This window comes from Hemitrygon akajei, chromosome 6, assembly GCF_048418815.1.
Source record: "Hemitrygon akajei chromosome 6, sHemAka1.3, whole genome shotgun sequence".
NCBI lineage: Eukaryota > Metazoa > Chordata > Chondrichthyes > Myliobatiformes > Dasyatidae > Hemitrygon > Hemitrygon akajei.
The window spans coordinates 13,589,458-13,608,672 of NC_133129.1; the positions used below are offsets into that span (position 1 = coordinate 13,589,458).

A 19,215-nucleotide genomic window follows, 5' to 3' on the forward strand; every position below is an offset into this window, starting at 1 on the left:
TTCAGCCAGTCTCTTAAATTTAATTAATCTTCCTCAAAAGATAATTGGCAGGTCAGCTATTTTGAACTGCACGCCTAAACTGTGGAATTCAATACCTGAAACTATAAGGGATACAGTCTCAGTTGGCACTTTTAAACTCCAGTTCAAAACCTTTATATTTAACCTTGCTTTTAACCAACATCTTTTAGTCCTATTGTAAAGCATTTTCAACTCAATGATTTGTAAGAAAAGTGATCTATAAATAAGTTATTATTTGCCAGCAGAACAAAAAAACCCAGCATAAGTGGTGGAAGGAGTACATCACCTTAAAACAAAACCCTACTTGCCGCACCAATGTCGGCGTGTGCTAGACCATCATCAGCCAGCTAGGAAGAGAAGGGAGTAAATAAGGTGAATCATCACAGACTGGTGACTTGGGCTGAGATCTACAAAATGTTTTAGCAGGAAGAATGAGAAGCAGCAGTGGTACATGAAAGGGTGTAGGATCAGAGAGATGTAGTTATATGCACCTTTGAAGATGACAGGCCAAGTGACGGTTGCTAGAAACCTCAGCTTTATTAATAAAAATAAAAATCAAAATTTGGTCAATAGACAGTAGGTGCAGGAGTAGGCCATTCGGCCCTTCTAGCCAGCACCGCCATTCACTGTGATCATGGCTGATCATACACAATCAGTACCCCGTTCCTGCCCTCTCCCCATATCCCTTGACCCCGCTATCTATAAGGGCTCTATCTAACTCTCTCTTGAATGCATCCAGAGACTTGGCCTTCACTGCCTTCTGGGGCAGAGCATTCCACATATCCACCAGTCTCTGGGTGAAAAAGTTTTTCCGCATCTCTGTTCTATATGGCCTACCCCTTATTCTTAAACTGTGGCCTCTAGTTCTGGACTCACCCATCAGTGGGAACATGCTTCCTGCCTCCAGTGTGTCCAATCCCTTAATAATCTTATATGTTTCAATCAGATCCCCTCTCATCCTTCTAAATTCCAGTGTATACAAGCCCAGTCGCTCCAATCTTTCAACATATGACAGTCACGCCATTCCGGGAATTAACCTTGTGAACCTATTCTGCACTCCCTCAATAGCAAGAATGTCCTTCCTCAAATTTGGAGACCAAAACTGCACACAATACTCCAGGTGGGGTCTCATCAGGGCCCTGTACAGCTGCAGAAGGACCTCTTTACTCCTATACTTAATTCCTCTTGTTATAAAAGCCAGCATGCCATTAGCTTTCTTCACTGCCTGCTGTACCTGCATGCTTGCTTTCATTGACTGAAGTACAAGAACACCTAGATCTCGTTGTACTTCCCCTTTTCCTAACTTGACTCCATTCAGATAGTAATCTGCCTTCCTGTTCTTGCCACCAAAGTGGATAACCTCACATTTATCCACATTAAACTGCATCTGCCATACATTTGCCCACTCACCCAACCTGTCCAAGTCACCCTGCATTCTCATAACATCCTCCTGACACTTCACACTGCCACCCAGGCTTGGTCTTTATTCCTTGTAGCAGAGTTAATGAGGGGTGACTTTATAGAAATATTTAAACTAATGCAAGGTACAGATAAGGTGGATGGTATCGGTTCTTTCCCCCCCACCCACCCACCCACAAGGTAGGGAAGTCCAAAACTAAGGGGTGTAGTTTAGGGTGAGACAAGAAAGGTTTAAAAGGGAACAGAAGGGCAAGCTTTTCCACCCTGAGTTTGGTGAGCGTGTGGAATGTGCTGCCAGAGGAAGTGGTTGAGGCATGTACAATAGTATCTTTTCAGCAGCTCTTGAAGGGTTTAGGCCAAATGTAGAAAACAGGGGCTAGCTGGATGGGCCCCGTGATCAGTGTGGATATATTGAGCTGGATAACCTGTACCCATGCTATATGGCCTGATATCTTCAAAAGGCGATGCCGCAAAAAGGTGGAACCCATCATTAAGGATCCCATCACCCAGGACATGCCCGCTTCTTATTGCTACCAACAGGGAGGTGGTATAGAGCTGAGAATACACACTCAACTTTTTAGGAACAGCTTCTTCCCCTCCAACATCAGATTTCTGAAAGGGCAATGATCCCATGTGCTATCCCTCACAATTTTTTTTGCACTATTTAATTTATAAATTTTTATTATAATTCATAGTTTAATTATGTATTGCACTGTACTGCTACTGCAAAACAACAAATATCACCTCATATGCCAGTGATATTAAACCTGATTCTGATATTTTATGTTATGTTAATTAGGCTCCAACTGGAGTAACATATATAAACTTGAGCACCAAACAGTTGTAGAGATTTCCAGATATGATAGCAATAATATCAGATTTCAGTTATTTGGAAATACGAGTGAAATTGATGTCATAAACTTGAAGAAAAGTTAGAATTTGATTGTAAACAAGGTGGGACAGCAGAAACCTGATTGGATGAGGACTAACTAAGAGGAAAGGACAACAGGGGTATATATACCACCAGACTAGACATGACTAGGCATCATCCCTGATGAAAATGGCAGTGTTTGTCATCGAAATATTGGTTAAAATTGGTATTTGTATCTGGCTGGACGCTCGAGCAGAGTTTATTCGCCATATTCGCTGGGAAGATACCAAATCTTTTTTGGAGAAAAGTTGGCACATAATGGAAAGATCAGGGGATTAAATGGATTCAGGTCTGGCAAAAAAACCTAATTTGTACCATTCCACAACTCATATGGCAATAAAGCACCCTTTTCTCCCACTGTTTTGTGCAGTTTCAAAGGTGAGCAAATAATGAGAACTTTCAAAAGAAAGGAAATCTGAAAAACAAAATGTTAGACCCCTGAATGTCAACCTATTTCACTCTCCGTGAAAGCTGTCTGATCTGATAAGCATTTCTAACATTTCCTCTGCTTCTCACTGATAGGAGAGAAATTAGTTTTATTTATCATGTGTACATCCAAACATACATCGAAACATGTTGTTTGCATCAACGATCAACACAGTCCGAGAATGGAATGAGTCAGCAAGTGTTGCCATGCTTCCGGCACCAACATAGCATGCCCACAACTTACTAACCCTAACCTGTATGACTTATGAATGTACGAGGAAACTGGAGCACTCAGCGGTCAAAGGGAGAACATACAAACTCCTTACATAAAACAGTGGGAATTGAATCCCAATAATTGGTACGTAGAGCACTATGCTACTGAGGACTTGGAAAGTGGCTCCCTAACATCTTAAATTATAATAATACAGTAATTATAATTATACAGTACAACCCAGTCTCCAAATTAGAGCATTGACCCACAACCCCCATCCTTCTGAGCAATAAAGCAGTACACAAAATTTACCATACAGAAACAGGACGATCCAAACAGTTCATGCTCTGAACGAGCCTCCATCCACTCAGCTAACCTCTTTCAATTTCCACACTTTTACTCCTATTTACCTGTTACTTTGCAAGTTCCACCTTGGGGTAAATCAGTTTCTGCAGAAATCCCTCCCTAATTTATTACAAATTATCATAGACATGCGGCCCTTAGTTCTAGTCAATTCTAAAGTGGAAACATCTTCTGGTCATCCATCCTATCAAACTCTTTTCTACTTAAAAAGATTCTGATTGCTTGAGTTTTTCTTAACAAAGAATCCCAACTAGTCTGAATGTCACGTCAAAAATTATTTCAAAATGCAGCTGAATCTCTCCACAAGTTATGCAGAACAATGCTGAGAATTTAACCATGCCCATACAACACCAAGTTAGAAGCTGTCCCCACTGTCCCCAGGCTGAATGAGCTCCCATTATATCATTAAATACAGAAGACCGATATACGTGCTGCTTTCATTCCCATGACTGGCAAAACCAGAACCACCACCAACCCCCCCCCCCACCCCGGCCCCAGTTTTAATAGCTGCTCTTTTATCAGTCCGGTGGTTCTGATGGCACTCAGTACTGTACTGTGGAGATCAATGGAAGTTATTCCCTCAAGGGGCTGCAGGGGCCAAGTCATTATGTATGCTTAAGGCAATCTGATTTGTAAAGGAGTTATGGGTTACAGGGAAAATGAGGTTTAAAAAAAAGTCAGCCATGACTAAATGCCAAAAAGACTCAATGTGCCAAATTCTTCTCCTATACCTTATGACCCTGAATTGAGTGATTTTTTTTTTGTGTATTTTCCAGATTAAAGACAAAATTGACTTAAGGATGTCCATACAAACGGAAGCTATTCATTACCCAGGAATGACCTGTACCTTTAATGTTTAAATAACTTTAAAAAAAATGAAGTCTACAAGATATTATGTCATAAGTGCATCAGCACAGCAGAGCATCACAACTTATTCAGCAGCAGAGTGCCTCATGACTACTCTTCATGTTGTGCGGTAATTGGCATCTCATTGCCAGTTAATACATGTTAACAAGCTAAATGTTGTAGTTTGTACAGATTTCCACAATTAGTTTTCTTTAAACATACTGGCAGTAATGGTGTCATTAAACACTATATATATGCGCATTGGCTCAGTAAACTGCATGTATGCAATTATGCCAACTTTGAGCATGTCTTCCAGAAGTACATTAAAGAGGGGGAATGTTTAAGATGTGAGAATGATACAAGAGAACATATGGATTTGCAGCTTATTACATCTTGAAAACATCCTAAATTATTTCAGCATTACTCCAAAAGGGGCAGCACATAGCACTGTAGTTAGTGTAGCTATTACAGCATCAGCAACCCAGGTTCAACTCATGAGTTTGTATGTCCTCTCTGTGACCACGTGGCTTTCCTCCAGTTTCCAAGGATGCATGCGTTAGTAGATTATTTCTCACAAGGGTGTAATTGAGCGGCACTGGCTTATTGGGCCAGAAGGGCCTGTTACTGTGCTCTATTTCTAAATCAAAATGAAGTGCAGGTACAGAGAGAAGATAACTTGCAGCGCAGCAGGGGAAATGCAGTGTTAGTTGCTAGAGGTTGGTTGTGCTCCCCATGACAACTGGTTCTCTAGAGTACTCCATTTTCCACCCACACCTCTACCAAAGTCTTCATCACAAGAGTCATACAGCATGGAAACACCCCTTCAACTCGCCACTTTCATGCTAATCTTTCTACCCATCTACACTTAGCCAATATCCTTCCAACCCTTGCCTATTCAAATGGTGTCCAAATATCACTTAAACATAGTGACCATGAGATTCCATCATCATCTACTCTGTTCTCTTCCAGATATCCCTTCAGTCCCTCAGGTCTCCTTGAAAACTTCTTCCCCTGACATTCAGCCCATTCCCTTTTGTTTTTGTTGCCTCTATCATGGGAAAAAGATTCTGAACATCTACATTATGTATGCCTCGTCTCCTTTCTCCAGGGAAAACAAACTTAACCTATCCAAACTCTGCCCACAACTAAAGCCCTCCAATCCAGGCAACACATTGGTGAATCTCCTCTGCACACTCTCAGCTCTATCTATAGTATCTCCTCTGTACTCCCTCCAGCAGAACTATATCCATCCGATAGTGTGGTGACCAGAAACACAAATATTCCAAGTGCGATCTAGCCAGTGTTTTGTAATTTTGCAATATCACATCCAAACTCTTTACATTCTACCTACAAGTGCAGCATTGTCACATGCCTTATCACTAAAGTGTTGCTACATTACCTGAGGCTGTAAATTGCCCCTTGGCCATAGTTAAGTAGCAAAAAATGATAATGAGAGAAATTAAGTCACAGGGATACAAGGAAACGAGAATGGGATTGACAGGTCTGCTCTGTTAGTGTTGACATGGGCCTGAAAAGCCCATGATCATAAATAAACAAAAATATTACCCATCTTGTAGTTCATCACAGGATGCAGCCTTTGAGAATCACATTTCCCACCATGAATTTGTCCTGAGAAGATGGTGGAGATTGCAATCACCCACTTCAGATGCCAGCCCCACAATAAGAATTATTGCTACTCACGGGTGTGATTTACTTCAAAGATGGTTTCTTAAGGTTATCATACCAAGGGGAGGTAATGGCAACAAGCTCCCATCCAATGCTCCCAATGGTGCGCGCTTCAAATAGCCTCTGACAATCAAGTCCAGATCTTGGCTTTCACGTGTGGCTTAGCTAGTAAGTCCGACGGAACCATTTCTACTGACAGAAAGGGCAAAGGTGGGATACTGGCACCTGAGAACTAGTCACTTCAGGCACATGGGGCTTGTCATCTGTAGTTGGCAACTCATCTAGAAGGGAAACTCGGATCTCAAACCTCTGCCGCCTTGTAGCTATACCCACTCATAGGGAAGGCTTTGGGAGTAAACCCTGAAGAAAAATCCAGAGCTGCAGTTCAACACTGATGTCAACTGTATCAGTCTCTGTCATTCCTTTGGATTCATCAGCTGCGTGGAGAGGGGGAGCCTGCTACATGCACAACAGCTTGTTCTCCATATTGTATTGTCCTGGTTTGCGTTATCACATAGACAGCTTATACGCAATATCCATGGTCGATCCTGACCATGGAGAGCCACAGTAAAAACTTAAAAAGATAATATTACATATGGACAACAATCTCCCTTCATAGATCTGCAGCACTTGTTATTGATTTTGACAGTGTGTTAAATACCCAGATACAGACACCAAATCTTTTTCATGTTGCAAACTGCTTTCATTTCAATCTAAACATCATCATCAGGGCACCAGAACCAATACAGAGCAGGAAAACTTACTTAAATTGAAGATCCTAATTCAGGAGTCGCCAACCTTTTTTTTTGCCATGCACCCCTACCATTAAATGAGGGGTCTGTGGACCCCAGGTTGGGGACCCCAGCTGAACTGTAGAGCCACTGTATAAATTATTTTATATGTACTTCAAATTGGTCCCAAAATGACAGTTTTAACTACAATGTTATCAGACACAGAATAGTGTTTGTAGTTGGAATTCTGAACACTGTCACAGTTTAAAATATGAAAAAAATCTAATCCACTATCACACACTTTTCACTGAAATCAATGACAAGCAGCACACACATTTGTAACATGACCAAAGAGCAAGTGACTAACAAATCAATGTACAACAGATATTTTCTGGATAGTCACCTTTCTGTTTCCTGAGAATAACAGGACTGCATGGAGAAGGCCCTCCAGCTGCATGCAATAGAACAGAAAGAGAAGAGACAAGAAATATAGTGCCACAGAGATAATCAGCCACTTTATCTCAGAAGGTAATCCGTACTAGAAATACTTCACTATGCAGAAAGTTGCTTCCTTTTAAAGTTGTGACTGTGCAATGATGATAAACTGCCAACAAATATTGATAAAACACTGGAGATTCTGCAGATGCTGGAAATCCAGAGCAACTCTCACAAAATGATAGAGAAACTCCTCAAGTCTGGCAGCATCTATGGAACAACAATCAACATTTCAGCACTTGACCCTTCATCAGGACTGGAAAGGAATGGGTGGGGGGGGGAAGAAGCCAGAAAAGGGTGTTGGGGGAGGGGAACAAGTACAAGCTAGAAGGTGATAGGTGAGACCAGGTGAGGGAAGAAGGTAGGTTGGCGGGGGGGGAGAGAGAGGAAGTAACAAACTAGGAGACGAAATGTGGAAAAGGTAAAGGGATCTGATAGGAGAAGAGAGTGGACCATGGGAGAAAGGGAAGGAGAGGAATTGAGTGATAGGCAGGTGAGAAGAGAAGCAGTAAGAGGGGAGCTGCTACAATGGAGAATGGAAAAGGTGAGAAGAGAGAGGGGGTAAAAAATTAGATTGGACAGCATAATTTCAGAACCTACACATGTGCCCATTAAACTGTTCGATCTGTTCATAGCCAGAAGACTTGTGGCATAATGCCAGCACTTGAAAGCTTCTATATCAACAAGAAAGTGAAAACCCTGGAGATTGCAAAGCCATGTGTAATGATCAAATGCCTGCAAACAGTTCAGGAATCAGAATTATTATTACTAACTTGGATGATGTGAAATTTGCTATTTTGCAGCAGCAGTACAGTGCAAAGCCATAAAATTACTAAAAAATTACACAAATAAATTGGGGAAAGGGATAAAGGAATAACAATAATGTCAATGGACAATTCAGAAATCTGATAGCAGAGAAAATTCACAGTTCAAATTTAATTTATTATCAAAGTACATATAAGTCTTCATATACAACCCTGAGATTCATTTTCTTGCAGGCATACTCAATAAAATCATAATAGAATAATAAATAGAATCAATGAAAGACCTCACCAACTTGGGCGTTCAACCAGAGTGCAAAAGACAACAAACAGTGCAAATATAAAAATAAATAAATAATTATTATTATAAATAAATAAGCAACAAATATCAAAAACATGAGATGAAGAGTCCTTGAAAGCAAGCCCATAGGTTGTGGGAACATTTCAATGATGGGGCAAGTGAAGATGAGTGCAGTTATTCCCTTTGGTTTAAGAGCCTGATGGTTGAGGGGTAATAACTGCTCCTGAACAAGGTGGTGTGAGTCCTGAGGCTCTTGTATCTTCTTCCTGATGGCAGCAGCAAGAAGAGGGCATGGCCTGGGTGGTGAGGGTCCTTGATGATCGAGGCTGCTTTCTTGTGACAGTGTTCTGTGTAGGTGTGCTAAATGGTAAGGAAGGCTTTACCCGTGATCAACTGGGCCGTATCCACTACTTCTTGTACGATTTTCCGTTCAAGGGCATCGGTGTTTCCATCCCAGGCTGTGATGCTGTTTTTGAATGACAAACGAACTAACAACACAATCAGAAACAATAAATGGGCCCCACTGTCACATAGCATCTGCAATGAGTTCGCCCCGTGGATTTCCTCAGGGTGTTCCAGTTTCCTCCCACAGTCCAAAGAATAGTAGGTTAATTGGTCTTTGACAATTGTCCTGTGATAAGGTTAGAGTTAAATAAGGTGGGTATTGGGTGAAGTGGCTCCTTGGGCCAGTCTGCACTGTGTTTCTCGAATAAGTAAATAAAATGCACCACTGACAAATCAACACAGTGAACCTATTTAAGTCAGCGGGAACAGGAAGAAAAGTGAATGGGTTGATGAGCGAGGCCAATGGCAATAAATGTGTGAGCAGTTCTGAGCCTATAGACGGCAGGCAGAAACAGTGCAGTAAACTGGACATAAATGGCTAGGTGAGAATTTAAGCAGAAGAGACAAATCAGCTTTAGGATCAGACTCCATATAAAAACAGAATGATATAGAATCCAGACGCCTTACTTCCTATGTTCTCGGCTCTGCAGACTGCTACACTCTAACGATTGTTTCACATTAGTATTTATCAGTAGGATTGGATTAGGCTGATAAATGTTTATTTTTGCTATATTGATTCTCATTTCTCCATTTGCATTAGGTCCTATAAAACTGAGTCTGCTTCAAGCTTCGGTCAGTAAAGGCCATGTAAATCCAAGTGACAGAACACTATGGCACAGAAAAAGGCCATTTGGGCCATCTAATCCATGCCAAAATATTATTTCGCCTCATCAGGTCAACCTGACCATAGCCCTCCGTACCTCTCTCACCCACATACCTATCCAAATTTCTCTTAAATGCACCTACATCCACAATTTCCACTGGCAGCTCAATCTACACACTCACCACCCACTAAGAGAAGTTGTTCTCCCTCACGTTCCCCTTTTACTCTTAACTCATGACCTCCAGTTCTAGTATTACCCAACCTCAGTGGAAAAAGCTTGCTTGTATTTATCCTGTCTATTCTCTTTTCCAGCAAGACTTTTTTTAAAACAAGGAGGAATTGTTTTCATCGGACATGGAGTGTGCACAGAAAAGTGCAACCAAATCTTTTTACTTAGGTGGATCCCTGCCAAGAATGAGATGCATTACTTCACTGCAAGCTCCTGAGCATATAATCAAAAGGACAAGCATTTTCATCACACCTTCAATTGCTTTCTTTCCCATTGAACACTTCATCTGACTTCATAGCATGGTTCACACTGTGGTCCCTTCCAGCCTGACCAGCAGGCAACATGACCTTTGGTTGTGAATGCAGCATAGCCTACCATAAACATTTGATGCTTAGCAGTACCTCATCCAAAAAAAGGTGTTATTGGTCTATCTATAAGCAATGAATTGCCAAGGAGCAAATGGAGAAACACACACACACGCACACAAAATGCTGAAAGAACTCAGCAGGTCAGGCAGTGTCTATGGCAAGGAGTAAAGAGCTGACATTTCAGGCCGAGACCCTTTATTAGGCCTAGGAAAGCAGTTGGAGAAATGGGGAAAATTATAAAATGGACACTGGATTTTTTTTTCCTAACTTTAAAACTTTAAATACTGCATATCTGAAAATGTTCTCCCTGATTTGATAAATAACTGCAAGGTCAGTAAAATGACAGGGGTAGACACAAAGAACAAGGGAGTGGAAATGCACAATTCCTTCACGACAGGCTAAAATGCCTCCTCCTGGTTTTGGATTCACAGTGCATTTTCACAGTACCTCACAACTATGAACTACAGTTTGAGTACCCTTTATCCAAAATTTCCAAGTCTGAAAACCTCTGAAATCCAAAATTGTTTGAGCTTTGACATATCACAAATGGAGAATTCCACAAGGCGCTGGGGAGGTTCCTAGGCAATGCACAGGTTCCTGCGCACCATGAACAGCTTTGTTGAGTGACCTCACATACGTAATGAACAAAATTTAATGAAAAAAATCGAAAAAGAAAAGCACTATATAAATTGGATAAAGATCTCGATCGTGTATTGAAAAAGTAGATTCGGCAGCGGAGCAAACACATGCCTCTTAACAGTAAGCTGATCACAAAACAAGCAAAGATCTATCACGACGAACTGAAAATTGAAGGTAACTGAGTATTCAGCAGCCTGGTTGCAGAAATCTAAGAAAAAGCACAGCATTAAATTTTTATTGATTTGTGGTGATAAAGCGTCTGCCAATCAATTCATTGATGAGCTTGCCAAGATCGATGCTGATGAAAATCTAATACTGAATGGTTGCATCAGTATACACGTGTGATGAACAAGTGCAAGACTTAGTACATAAATTCAAAGTTGGAAATGATGGTTATACATACCAAAAACAGAAAAAATCCAAGATCTGAAACACATCCAGCCCAAAGCATTTCAGACAAGGGGTACTCGACCTGTATTTCCAAATGATTGTTGAATAGAAAAATAAATATTCAGAAGAGGATGTGGTTGTAGGGAGGATGCTTCCCTGTAGTTGGGGAGCCAAGAGCCACAGAGTGCAGTCTCAGAATAGAAGTATGTCCCTTTAGAACTGAAATAAGGAGGATTTTTATTTAGCCAGGGGTTGGTGAATCTGAGGAATTCATTGCCACAGACGGCTGTGGAGGCCAAGTCATTGGGTATATTTAAAGTGAAGTCTGACAGGATCTTGATTAGTAAGTGTATCAAAGATTACTGGCAGGAGGAGGAGAATGGGGTTGAAAGTTGGAATATATTTGCCCTTGCAAACACAAGGAAATCTGCAGATGCTGGGAATTCAAGCAACACACACAAAATGCTGGTGGAACGCAGCAGGCCAGGCAGCATCTATAGGAAGAAGCACAGTCGACGTTTTGGGCCGAGACCCTTCGTCCTGACCCTTTCAGCCCGAAACGTCGACAGTGCTTCTTCCTATAGATGCTGCCTGGCCTGCTGTGTTCCACCAGCATTTTGTGTGTGTTGCATATATTTGCCCTGACTGGTTCATGAAATACACACACAACGCTGGAGTAACTCAGAAGGCCAGGCAGCACCTATGGAAAAGAATACAGTCGACATTTCAGGCTGAGACCCTTCAGTCAGTCCTGTTGAAGGGTCACAGCCCAAAATGTCGACTATACTGTTTTCCCTCTAGCATTTTGTGTATGTTGTCTGGTTCTTGAAATGGCTGGTATGTCATGTGAGACAATGAGCAGGCTAGGCCTCCATCTGGTGCTTGGAAGAGAAGACCTCGCTGAAACAAAAATATCGCACAGGGCTCAATAAAGGGTAAACGTGGCCAAGGAATATCCACTAAGTGGTCACTTTATTAGGTATACATGTATACCTGTACATTAATTTTAATATCTAATCAGCCAATCATGTGGCAGCAACTCAATGCATAAAAGCATTCATACATAATCAAGAGGTTCAGTTGTTGTTCAGGCAGAACATTAGAATGCTACTAAGTGACTTTGACTGTAGAGTAATCATTGGTGTCAGATGGGGTAGCTTGAGCATTCTGGAAATTGCTGATCTCCTGTCTCTAGGGTTTACAGAGAATGGTGCAAAAAACAAAGAAAAACATTCAGTGAGTGGTAGTTCTGTGAGTGAAAACACACTGTTAATGAGAGAGGTCAGAGGAGAATGGGAGATTGGTTCAAGCTGACAGGAAGGCAACAGTAACACAAATAACCTTGACACACATTACAACAGTGGTGTGCAGAAGAGCATCTCTGAATGCACATTTCAAGACCATAAGATATAGGAGCAGAATTAGGCTATTTAGCCCATTGCATCTGCTCCACCATTTCGTCACAGCTGATCTAATTTTCCTCTCAACCCTAATCTCGTCTTTTACTCCTATCCCTTCATGCCCTGACCAATCAAGAATCTATCAAACTCTGCCTTAAATATACATAGACTTGGCCTCCACAGCTGCCTGTGGCAAAAAATTCCACAGTTTCACCACTCTCAGCTAAAGAAATTCCCTCTCATCTCCATTCTAAAAGGACGCAAAGCCTCAGTGTTTCGTAAAGTCTCAAAATTACATCTTTGCTTTTATATTAAAGTCCTCTTGAAATGAAAGCTACCATTGCATTTGCATTCCTCACCATAGACTCAATTTGCAAATTAACCTTTAGAGAATCCTGCACAAGGACTCCCAAGTCTCTTTGCGCCACGGTTTTTTAGTATTTTCTCTCCATTTAAAAAACAGTCAACCCTTTTATTTCTTCTACTGAAGTGCATAACCATACACTTCCTGACACTGTATTCCATCTGCCACTCCCTCCAAGTCCTTTTGTAGCCTCTCTACTTCCTCAACTACTTGCCCCTCCACCTAACTTCATTTCAACTGCACACTTTGCAACTAACCCATCAATTCCATCATCCAAATCATTTAAGAATCGGTCCCAAAACAGAGCCCTGTGGAAAGCCACAAGTCTCCAGCAGCCAGCCAGAAAAGGCTCCCTTCACAGAACATAAATTTACAGCACATTACAGGCCTTTTGGCCCACAATGCTGTGTTCATTCCCATTCTTTGCCTCCTGCCAATCAGCCACTGCTTTATCCATGCTAGGATCTTTCCTGTAATACCATGGGCTCATAGCTTGTTAAGCAGCCTCGTGTGTGGAAACTTGTCAAATTCAAGTACACAACATCAACCGATTCTCCTTCATTCATCCTTGAAGTGGATGGGTTGCAGCAGCAAAAGACCACACCAGGACCACTCCTGTGCTAAAGTGGCCACTGAGTGTAGAGCTAAGAGTCATGGTGTCAAAATGATAGATCAGCCATTTAGCAAGAACTTGATTCACTCAAAGAAAGGTGAGTGAGTGGTAATTTTCTTTCCTGTAAATTGTAAAGGCCAGTCATGGACTACTTTTGAAACTGAAGTGCATGGATTTCTGGACATTAACGAATAAAAAATAGGGCAATAAAATGGTGCTTGAAGGAAAAAAAATCAGTCATCATCTGGTTGAATGGTAGAGCATGCACAAGTTGAATCACTGACTTCTGTTTGGCCTCTTATTTAAACAGAAAAACTGATCAAGGCATTGGCAGAACCCCTTTGTGCTTATCAGATGTTACTTATTCATCAATGTTTTTAGCTCACGATAACATTGTGAGCTAAATTGTTTAAGCCACACATTGGAGATAAAAGTTATTAAAATCTGGTGTGGTATTCCAGAGTAGAATAGAGAATGTGCCATCTTTCTGACCAGACTTCAAAGAAACACACCTTTTCAGCCACTTTAAGTGAACATACTGCTGTGGCAGGACAGTCACATTTGGGGTTGAGCAGGATCTGGCATCAGCAATGATGGAACGACAGAGCAGACTTGATGGGGTGGATAGCCTAACTCTGGTCCTTCATCTTATGGACATTCATACTACTGCTGGTGGGAATTTGCACGAACTGGATACCATAGTTTTGGTATTACCAGGAATACCTATCGCTCAAGTACTTCATAAGCAGTTAGCATAGAACAGAGAACACGACAGCACTGTACAAGCCCATCAGCACACAATATTGTGTAGACCATTTAACCTACTTTAACATCAATCTAACCCTTCCCTCCCACATTACCCATCCACATGCGTATCTTAGAGTCTCTTAAATGTCCCTAATGCATCTGCCTCTGCCACCACCACGGCAGAGTATCCCAGGCACTCACCAATGTGTGGGGGGGGGAAAAAATTCACTCTTGGCATTTCCCCCATACTTTCCTCCAATCACCTTAAAATTATGGCCCCTGGTATTAGCCATTTCTGCCCTGAGAAAAAGCCTCTGGCTATCCATTCTATCTATGCCTCTTATCTTGGCTACCTCTGACAAAGCACCTCTCATTCTCCTTTGCTCCAAAGCCCGAGGGTACTCAACCTCTCCTCATGATATAAAGCACTTTTGCTTACACCAAAATGGACATAGAAGACACTGTCACCTTTGTTGCTAAGGTGCCACAATTTAACATCCATTTCATCCCAGTACAAGTCTCATATAAAGAAAGAAAATCTCACCAACCACACACCTCGGCTAAGTGTTAGGTTAGCTCCTGTAAAATCCTAGCAAACTGAAGTACTAGCTGGTCCACGGACAAAGAGGCAAGTGACTGACTTAGAAAGTTCAAGAGCACGTTCCTCCGATATCCAGGCAATCTTTCTCTTCTTTAGATAAGGGTTATGGGGAGGGGGGAGGGTCAATATTATTTTTCTTACTATTTTATTATTACATTTATTCCTTGTAATTTCTAAAATTTAATAAATAAATTTTAAAAAAAGAGCACGTGGATGCACAATGAATCAAATGGCCTCATTCTGCAAACATGATTGGTAATTTCTGCTTTGTAGCAAAGTAATATTTAACGTTTCAACTGCCTGATCCAGAGACTCTCCAATTGCCGTGACTTCTTTCAACATTGACATAATATACAAAAAACAGAAAATGCTCACACTATGTAGTATTGACAGAGAGAGAAAAAAGAGCTAATATTTCTAGTTGATAAGTCAATGCACAAATGTTTTACTTTTTGACTTTAAGCATAATTGATATTATATATTATATTAATACCAGAAGATGGGAGTATACAATTATAGCAACAATGCAGGATCTATTTTGTGATCTTAATAAATACATTTTATATATTATTTCCAAAATGTGTAATTATCTGAAAATTATTCAAGAAAATAAGAGGAAAATAGCACGAAGAGACAATTATTTCCCAATTACAATTTTTAAAAAAGTAACTTTGCCATATCATTCAGAACTGATTCTAGGACTTACAGTAAAATAACTGAGAACAAAGTACAAATAGATATCAAATGGTTATTTTCTCTCACTGACAGTCTCAATTTTTTAATGGTCTGTGGCCCCCAAGGTAAAAAGTTGACCAGATGAAATGAGATCTTTCCCCCCATTCACTGGGCTATAGATCACTGGAATTCTACATGCTTAGTTTTTGAACACATTTCTGAACACTCAAGAGCTCAAGTGATACAGGATAAAGCAGACTTGCAAATTGAGCGATTAGCAAAAATCTACAAAATGACAGAGTAGGTGCAGATATAATATGGCCATTTCTGTTTCATTATCTCCAGCAGTTTTTGCCCCCAAATATCTATGTCCAGAAAAATACAACCACAAAATCAGGAATAAGCATGGTTAACAATGGGAAAGCAATTCACTTGGGACTCCGAGGGTCAGATTGCTGTGGTATGCAAAGTACAGCACCACAGCTCTAGCTTAACAACTCCAGCAGTCTGAGCACTGGATCACTAGCTGACACTGTGAGACACTCGTGGAAGGTAGGCAATGTAAAGGGAGAGCCGGCAGAGAGGCAGCAACAGAACTAGATGGCAAAAAAGCTCCTTGAGTACATAACTTATGTGGGCACTATGTGGATATACAGTAGTTACATCGATTAAAATACTACAAAATATTAATCTGAATTACTATAGGAATTACATTAGGTTTAATTTGGATACAGATAAAGGTATTTCACTGAAGAATTACCAGTTGTCTGGAATACATCTGGATATTATAGACATAAAATAATATACTTTTTGCAATAAAGACTGAAGATCAAAGTTTAAGTCTATAAAATAGAAGATTATCATTAACATGCAAATTGATAGCAGGCAAACTTAGCCACTAAATAAGGTGATCCATCAAAAGCATTCATACAGTACTTATAACAAATTAGATTTGATCAACAACTTCATGACCTCGTTAAAGTCCACACCTCTTAACCAAAACAAGCAAAAACAAAGTCTGATCACCAGCAATGAAGAGGACAATTGATGTCAATATTATCAATACAATGAAACCAGTAATCAATTACAACTATTGATCAGCAATTGGAATATTTCTTGCTTCCTGAATCTGTGTTGAGATGAATGAGAACATTCTATAAAAAGAGCAAAGAGCAAAAGGCACCTGCCCAACTTCACTATAATAATTGGTGTGAATTTCCAATTCTTGGCAAACAGCAGTTAATTTTGGGGTACTTATCAATTGCAGTGTAGAATAATCCTATTGTTACCTTCTAAATCAAAAAAAAAATTAGCTATTCAGCCCAAAAATATTTATCACTGAATCAGAACAAGGCTGATTTGTATGCCATCTTTCCACTCTGGAATTGACCATTATCTGAAGGTTTCATTCAGTAATATCAATAGTTCAATAAATGTCACTATTAAAAATTTAAACTGATAACATAGATGCAGAGATAACAAGGAACCCTACGTGGTCATCTTACCTATTAGTTCCACAATACTCCTGCTGCGAACCCGGTTTGAGGTGTCATCTCGCGCAATGCTAACTCTGGTTATGCTGCCAGCAGTTGTCAGGGCCCGGAGCAGCTCGGGAGGAGGAGTACGGAACAGCTGCTGCAGCATCTCCAAGGCTGCCGTTACCACATTGTGGTCCCTGTGCTGGGTGTAATGTAGTGTCAACTCATATGCCTGTTTGAAAGGAAACAAGAAACTCTCAGCGCCTGCTTTAAGCTCACTTTCCACCTGTTCAAATTTTAAACGAAACAATTTGTTTCAGAATAATGCAAGCAAAAACACCAGCGATACTAGAATAGAATTTTCACATGTTCAATTTTTTTTTCCAAACTCTTGTTAAATGCATGTTCAATATAAGTTAGAGGATGTATAACAAATGAGAAAATCTGCAGATGCTGGAAATGCAACGTAACACACACAAAATGCTGGAGGAACTCAGCAGGCCAGGCAGCACTTATGGAAAAGAGTAAACAATCAATGTTTTGAATCAATGTTTTGGGCCAAAGCCCTTCGTCAGGATTCTTGTAGGGGTCTCAGCCTGAAACACCAACTGTTTATTCTTTTCCTTAGATGCTGCCTGGCCTGCTGAGTTCCTTCAGTATTTTGTGGCTGTTAAGTTAGAGGATAAGTTGTTCTATCAAAAGTACTATTTCTCTACTGAGATCCAAATGCCCAGCTGAGTTAATGTGAGCTTATAATTCTCAGTTCCAAGTTGAAAAGTTGCGGTAGAGACATTTTCAAGCAGTCTGAATTCAATACTTATTGTTAATTGTATTAAAATGCTAAAGAAAATTAAAAATATTAAAACAAACCCAAAGAAACACAGATGACCTGGGCAGCATGGTAGTGTAGTAATTAGCATTACACCATTAGAGTGTCAGTAACCCTGGTTCAATTCCTGCTGTTGTCTCTAAGGAGTTCATACATTTTCCCTGTAACCACTTGGGCTTCTCCGGCTGCTCTATTTTTCTCCCACATTCAAAGGTTAGTAGGTTTGATTGTAATTGTAATTGGGCCAGAAGAGCCTATTACCATACATTATCCCCAAACATGTCAAATAAAAAGTAAATCTCATCATAATACATCTCTCCATCTGCCTGTGTAATAACAAAAGAAAATCAGCAACTACTTGTAGAGCAGGACAGAGTCTTCTAGCCCACATTTATTTCCCACATATTTGGCTTATCATCATATTGATTGTGAGATGTTGTTATGCTCAGCACAGCCATTCCCTAAATAATGACATGACTACAGTAGAAAATATTATTTGCTTTGGGATAGCTTGAATCATAAACACAACTATATTTAATGCAAACGCAATCTTTCCACACAACTCTAAGACAGTGGTCCCCAGCCTCCGGGCTGCGAAGCATGCAGGGGTGCAGCAGTAGCCGGAGCGCGCCCAGCACATCTTTAAGAAAAAAGCCAAAATAAACAAGCTAATTAATTAGGTGTCGCCCGGCACGTAAATGTCAGCCCAGATCAGAGGTGATTGCCGATTTCACTTGCTCTACGCGATGTTCACTCCTCTTTCCAGGGTGCTGGAGCGTTCAGCTGTTCCACTGTTTGGTTAATTTAAACACCAGCCCAGACAGGCTGAAAAGACGGGGCTGTCAGGATCGAGGTGACATGTTGAATCTACACAAACTTCTAATAAGGTATAGGCGCTGCCACGCTTTCTTTGTAATGACAGTTATGCGCTGGTCCCAGGACAGATCCTCTGACACTTCTCAGAAAGAGAAACGTCGATCCTTAATGCTGAAGAATTTAAAGTTATTGACCCTCTCCACCACAGTTCCTCTAATGAAGACTGGCTTCTGGGCAGCACCTAATTAATTAGCTTGTTTATTTCGGCTTTTTTCTTAAAGATGTGCTGGGTGCGCTCTGGCTACCACTGCACCCCTGCTTGCTTCGGTATCAGTCCGCAGCCTGGAGGTTGTGGACCACTGCTCTAAGAGATGTAAGTCAAAACTGTACTCAGTTTGATTGTTTTTGGGTTTTTTTTCACATTCAAAAATTAGTCCAATCCTTTTGTGGTATGCTGACATTTTTCATACTCACCAGAAATGGATGTTAATCACTCATTCAAAATGCATGAGTTTCGCTTCTCTTTCTCTCAAGTTAAAATTAACTACAGCCTCTTTACCCGAAACATACTAACTGAATGGTGGAAACAGATTCAACAGCAACTTTCCAAAGCATGATAAAATATCTGAAACAAACTAAAACAACTTCATGAGGGATATTATTGTAATGAGAGGTGTCAGGAAATTACAAGTGAATGAAAACCTTGTATT

General features: G+C 40.6%; 1 protein-coding gene across 6 annotated transcripts in view; it reads right to left on the reverse strand.

Annotated features, from left to right (window-relative positions):
• The window catches only part of htt (huntingtin), a 246,898-nt gene that overhangs the window by 183,323 nt on the left and 44,360 nt on the right, over positions 1-19,215 (reverse strand). For 4 of the 6 annotated variants that reach the window (XM_073047909.1, XM_073047910.1, XM_073047907.1 and 1 more), the window contains exons 9-10: positions 16,888-17,092; positions 7,035-7,082 (exon numbers count right to left, since the gene is read on the reverse strand). In XM_073047909.1, the coding sequence (XP_072904010.1) occupies positions 7,035-7,082; positions 16,888-17,092 (253 nt within the window). The remainder of the gene's footprint in view (positions 1-7,034; positions 7,083-16,887; positions 17,093-19,215) is intronic. The other 2 variants (XM_073047912.1, XM_073047911.1) reach the window with 1 other exon arrangement.